Source organism: Cyanistes caeruleus, chromosome 2, assembly GCF_971803275.1.
Source record: "Cyanistes caeruleus chromosome 2, bCyaCae1.hap1.1, whole genome shotgun sequence".
Classification (NCBI taxonomy): domain Eukaryota; kingdom Metazoa; phylum Chordata; class Aves; order Passeriformes; family Paridae; genus Cyanistes; species Cyanistes caeruleus.
The window spans coordinates 21141039-21147038 of NC_141702.1; the positions used below are offsets into that span (position 1 = coordinate 21141039).

A 6000-nucleotide genomic window follows, 5' to 3' on the forward strand; every position below is an offset into this window, starting at 1 on the left:
TTTCATGGATTATGCAGATTTTACTGGAAATAGAGGAATTGCAGTAAAAACAGATAGTCTTTGATCAGAAGCAGTCATAGCTAAGTTTTATAACTGTTATTATCTTTTTAATCTTGTATCTGTTTCCAGCACCAGCGGCATTAGTTTTCAGGGCTCTGGTTTCTCATTGTGCTACTGTGTGACTGTACAGGTTTTAAAAGATCTGTAACATGGGTATGTGTTGAAATGTTTATAAGTGCAAGTTATGTCCATGGAAGATAACCCTCTCAATTTCTTTATTACAGCTTTTGATGATGCATATGCAGAATTCCAGCGGCTCAAGTAAGTGCTGCATCCTTTGTATTTTAATGCCATAACAATAGTATCTTTTTTATTACAAAAAAATATTTTATTGTTAATTTAATCAATAACATTATATGTTTTTCTTTCTTTTTCAACAACTTTAGGGCAGCTGCTTTTGCTGAGAAGAGTAAGTTTATTTTGCATTTTATCAGAGGTGTTTTACAATGTAGTCGAGTATTCTTTTTAAAACATCCATGATGACATGCTACCATAACTTACTGAGTTCTGTGGCTAGAGAAATCCTCTATTGACTCAAACTATTGCAATAACAATAGCAATTTGTGGATTTGGTTGCAATGGAAACCAACTAAATACTTTACATATTTTGCAAGCCTCTAGTGTATCTTTTGACTGCAGAGATTTGGCAGAGTGTGAATTGTGTGTCATGCAAGGAGGTGTTGATTCTGAAAGCAATACTGAATATTGGGAATCTCTCTATTAAGTAAAAACTTGCCTGCTGCTGTCTGTTCTGCACTGCTTGCTGAGACCCAGACTGTGGGCAAGCTCATTACTGCTAGGGACTCTAGGTGTACTGGAAAGTATATCAATTCCCAGGTGATGACATGATGCTTCTTCCCACAAAGACCGTGGCTGAACAAATTTTCCTTAGGCTTTGGATTCCACCAAGAGGAGGGCCCTTCTTACTTTCCTCTAGGCCCAAAACACAAACTGTCAAGCTCAGCAGTACCTTCAAGGTTATGTCTATCAGTTTAGAATGTTGCGGCACAATTTCTACCATAAAAATCTAAGGAGACTATACAACACATTAAAACCCTCCCAAAATATCACAAAAATTGTTTTCTTGTTAAAGATTACAAAAAAAGCCCCAACAAACCTGTTAGTCATGACACCAAAACCATTAAGAAATGAGTAATTCTCAGGTCTAAGCTTCACAAATTCACCATATTTTTCTTCAACTCCTAGATCGTGGTAAAGTCATTGGTGGTTTGCCTGATGTCGTTACTATAATGGATGGGAAGGTAAGGACAGCTTTCTTCATGCTGAGCAGTGTGATGTTTACTTTGATGTCAGAAGGTGAGGGAATGCAAATGGTTTCATAGAAACTGAAAGCAGAAGGAGAATAATTTTAGTTTAAGTTCAAATCTATAATTTCATAAGTAGTAGAGCCCCAAATTATCTTTTAAATGACTGTGGAATATATCTGCTAAGTTTATTTACTGTGGAATTTATCTGCTACATATTAACTTAATAAGACTTGATTAATTATTATGATTTAATTATTAATTTCTCTTAAATGATGTCACTTTTGAAAGCAATTGTAATTAAATGTTGCCCATGTTACAAAAAGGACAGAAAGAATATAACTCAGAATATTAGAAAAAAGGTTATTTTTCCAATATTTTATTTTTGTGTTTGCATCATCATTCCTTTAAATATTTTATATCAAGTCTAGTTTCTATATGCTATTAGTTAACTTTGCCTCCTACACAATATCACTGCAGGAATCACTCAGACTTAGCTTGCCACTGTACCCACAGTATGTAAATCTTCCTTCAGCATTCTGGCTTTTTTTCATACTCTGGATGTATGAATTGTGCAAGACCACTTCTATTTGTGAACATATGGTGCTTTCGATCACTGAAAATTTCTTCCTGCTTTATTTTTACTCTGAGTTATATCACACCTATTCAGTCACCATCAATCAAGAAAAACGTTTCTCAAAAACGTGCATGTGTGAACACAGATGGACTTTCTCACCTCCCTCTTCATCAGGATTTGGTGAAACCTGAAGGGAAATGTGGAGGGACTATAAGGAAAAATTCTGGTAGAAATTGTCAGTTTGGGGTTGTTAGCAGTAGGGTTTTTTCTTAGTTTTATTTTTTTCCTGTTTTCTTTTTCCTTTTTCTTTCCTAACAAAATGCTGCATATGTTGAATTCTTAAAGTGGTGTAGTTATCTAGGGCATAGTTATCTAGAGTGAGTTTTCAGCAAAGGTAAACAAAGTACAGACTAATCAATACAGCTTCTCAGATTTTTCTTTCATTTTTTCTGTGACCACAATACCTAAATACATGCAGTTTACATACACACACTTAGAGGGTGGTTCAGCAGTACCTCTATAAAAATTTGGAGGAATGCTCATGAAAATTTTACAAGCTACTTAAATCTCAGTTCAGCTTTTGAAAAATGCCTTAGCTGCCAGGATGGTCCATTACATAATGTCAGCTATTTTCTGAATATGCTTCACATGCATTTAACACATGGCCAGGTTGGACAGGACTGTGAGCAACCCTGCCTAGTGGAAGATGTCCCTCCCTATGGCCAGGGGATGGCAAGCAGATGATCTTTAAGGTCCCTTCTAACCCAAACCATTCTATGATTTTAAGAGCACTTTACCAATATTTTGGTATTATTTATTCTTCATAAAATATTTCCACTTTACCAGTCAGCCACACCTGGAATCGGTGTCCAGAGATTCATGTTATGTATTCTATTTTGAAGTGATTTTTTTTTTTTAATCATCTCGAGCAATAACCTCGGGAGGCCTTGGTCAGAAAAGATTTGCTCAGTTCTCCTCCCTGCTGTGTACAGGAAAGCTTCAAGGATGTTTTTAAAACTATCATTGCCTGAACCTCATGTCAGACTAATGGGTTGTCAGGAGTCTCCTGCAGGCAGGACTGTAATGACAGTCCAACTTACCATCTTTAGACACTGTAAGCCTGAGGCTATTACTGTATCACAGTTACTGGTGAGATGGTGGAAAGTCTGAATCAAGGGAAAAAGAAATATTAAGGACTACTTTTCAGTCTTCGGGAACAAGGTACCAAGTCTTAGTTTAATTAGCTAAGAATAAAAAAATGCATAAAAACAATACAGAGAACATCCTGGTTAAACAAATCTTACTGATCTCAGCATTACTTCTGTTTTTCTCCCTCAGACACTAAATCTGACCTGTACTGTATTTGGAAACCCTGACCCTGAAGTGGTCTGGTTCAAGAATGACAAGGCCTTTGAAATTGATGAGCACTATGCATTTTCACTGGAACAAGGGAAATATGCCAGTTTAACCATCAAGGGGGTGACTTCAGAAGATTCAGGCAAATACAGCATCCATGTCAAGAACAAGTATGGTGGGGAAACAGTGGATGTCACTGTAAGTGTGTACAGACATGGTGAAAAAATGCCTGAAATTAAGCCTGGCCAACTTGCTAAGCCCAGGCCAATACCACCATCAGAAGAAGTCCTCAAACCTGAGGGCGAGTGAAGATCCTGTAACAAGTGAAGTTCCACCTTCTGATAAACAGAATAGAATACTTGAGCTGTATTTGAGCTATTGCCACACAAAATTCATTGGTAATGTCAAAAGGGAAACTGAGTTTTTAAGTTTGCTTTGGGAGGTAGCTGTGCTGTGGTGCTGTACACCTCTGCAGCGATCTCATTTTGAATGCATATAATAGAGTAGGACTTGCAAACAGTGAAAAAGCCAAATTCCTGCCAGAGGTTCCCATATGAAATGACACGTTTCAAAAACCTACAAACCTACAATAAACTTTCATTTTTACACTTCTCAATCTTGTGCAAAAAACCCCCACAGTCCAAGCAATACAACAAGCCTCTGAGAACAAAAGCCCCAACAGTAAAGGCAGTGAACTGCAGTTATCGACATTCAGAGCTGGTCCTTTTGGCTTTGAAGCCCTTGAAGTTTAGTGAATAGTCTTGCTTTAGTAGTGATACTCTTGTTCTGTCAATAGTGGGATTTTCGTAGACCTTTACCAATGTTCACTCTGTACTCACTGAACCATAGGTCACATGGTTGTGTTTTGTTTTTCCTGCTTTGTGCTAATAAAACTTTAAAAGTCACCTTTGCTACTCACTGCTCCAAATCACACCTAACTAGTTCTATTTACTCTTCTTCATTGTTTAATTATTGCTTATTGCACAATTTCACAGCTGGTAGACTAGCAGACTATCGACTTTCAATAAAGAATGCAAATTATGGTTAATCACAGTCACTGGGTGGCACTTGCAACATTAATTTTACTTTTTACAATACAGGTCAAGCTTAAACTGGCATCAGAAGATATGTATACAATTCAGTCACTTAAGATAATTATGTCTTTGGTTCTCCTCTCAGTGAAAAGAACAAGGGAACTCTTCCATGGGTGAAGTGATGCTCTTCTAGGCAAAAATTTCAGTACATTCTTATTGTGAAATATTCAAATAGGATGGGCATCCGTTGCTCACATATTTCTCATGTGATACATAATGGAGTATTTGCAGCGATGGCTTTTTTATATCAGATTTCCTGCTCAATAAAAAACCACCTATGTACCTAGAAGAAGCTTTTCTCCTTGCTAAGCAGATTCCAGCAAAGACCAGTGGTAAGTAGCACTTGTGATACACATTGAAGGCAGCCGTCCTCTCTTGTCACTTCTTCCAGTCTCTAGGATAAACTAGATGGAAAGGGAGCATTGTGGGAGATGGGAGCTTGGATGAGGGGTCACATGAAGAAATGGCACTGCAAAATCTTCACTGAAGAAACTGGATGAAAGTGTTTGGCACAAGAATACAGACTATAAATTTGTGTTTGGGATCACTGCTGAAAGATGATGCTCAGTCTTTCACTCTGAGTTTCAGCTTCTGGGCCTAAGTGTGGGAAATATAGAAACAATTGTTCTGCCTTCTCTTCTCCCCCCTGCAGCAGATGAACTGAAAAAAAAAAAACCCAGGAAAATTGATAGTTTTGGAACAAATTTAATTTCAGGGTTTCCTTCTTTTTTTTCTTTTTTTTTTTTTTTTTTCAAATTTCATTTCAGTGACATATAACTTTCATTGTTTTGTCTGAAACCCAATTCACCTGAACCACAATGTTTTTTTGTTCTGGAGAAAGATGAAAAGCAGATGAAATGAGAAACCAACTTATAATCTGTCAGATGCAGCAGGTTGGAGAACACATCTGGGAGACAAAAGAGCAACAACTCCCTCCCTCTGCCTTCCCATCCATAGAAATTTGAAGCAGTATCTCTGACTATCAAGGGTAGTGCACTAATGCTGAGTTTGGTTAGCATTTGGAAGTGTTGCATCAATTTTTTTATTTTTTTTTTACTTTATCTGGCTGGGTAAACAGACTGAAAAGGAGAATAGACCTAGGTATCTTGCCTCTCACGTGAGATTCTTAAATGTTATATTTGAGAGGTTCTCTTCCTTTCTTGTATTCTATTCTAATTTTCAGTAGTGAAGGAGGGATTGAGGGCATGGTAATATAAACTAGTTAGGAACCTGATGGTTTGAACAAGTAATGATGAGGATGTCTTCAGTGTAGTTTCAAATTCTCCAAAGACTGCAAAGCTCTTTTGCAACTCATTCATATCTGTGAGTAGTCATGAGAAAAAACAACAGACCAGCTCTGAAAGGCATATAGCCTTTGATCACACTTTAATAAAAGATGCTTTGATTTTAAATAAAAAACTTTTTGAAAGATTTTTGTTACCCAGAGCAAATGAACAGTGAGTTTATATTTAAGTACAGTATAAACATCCAGGAATTATGCTGAATGGTGATGAAAAATACTTTTTTGGGGGGTGAAAACTTGTGGCTAAGAATCCACATTCTGCATCTGGTCATTGAATGAAAGTGTCCAAGAGGTTTAAAGACTGAAGAACATGGTACTAACATGAGGTTACTATCTTTAATATCT

The 6000-nt window shown here is 37.0% G+C and overlaps 1 protein-coding gene across 5 annotated transcripts in view; it reads left to right on the forward strand.

Annotated features, from left to right (window-relative positions):
* The window catches only part of MYOM2 (myomesin 2), a 76543-nt gene extending 72232 nt beyond the window's left edge, over positions 1–4311 (forward strand). For all 5 annotated transcript variants that reach the window (XM_023922515.2, XM_023922513.2, XM_086876023.1 and 2 more), the window contains 4 exons: positions 285–321; positions 447–469; positions 1267–1322; positions 3241–4311. In XM_023922515.2, coding sequence (XP_023778283.2) covers positions 285–321; positions 447–469; positions 1267–1322; positions 3241–3567 — 443 coding nt within the window. In that variant the 3' untranslated portion in view covers positions 3568–4311. The remainder of the gene's footprint in view (positions 1–284; positions 322–446; positions 470–1266; positions 1323–3240) is intronic.
* The last annotated feature ends 1689 nt before the right edge of the window (positions 4312–6000 follow it).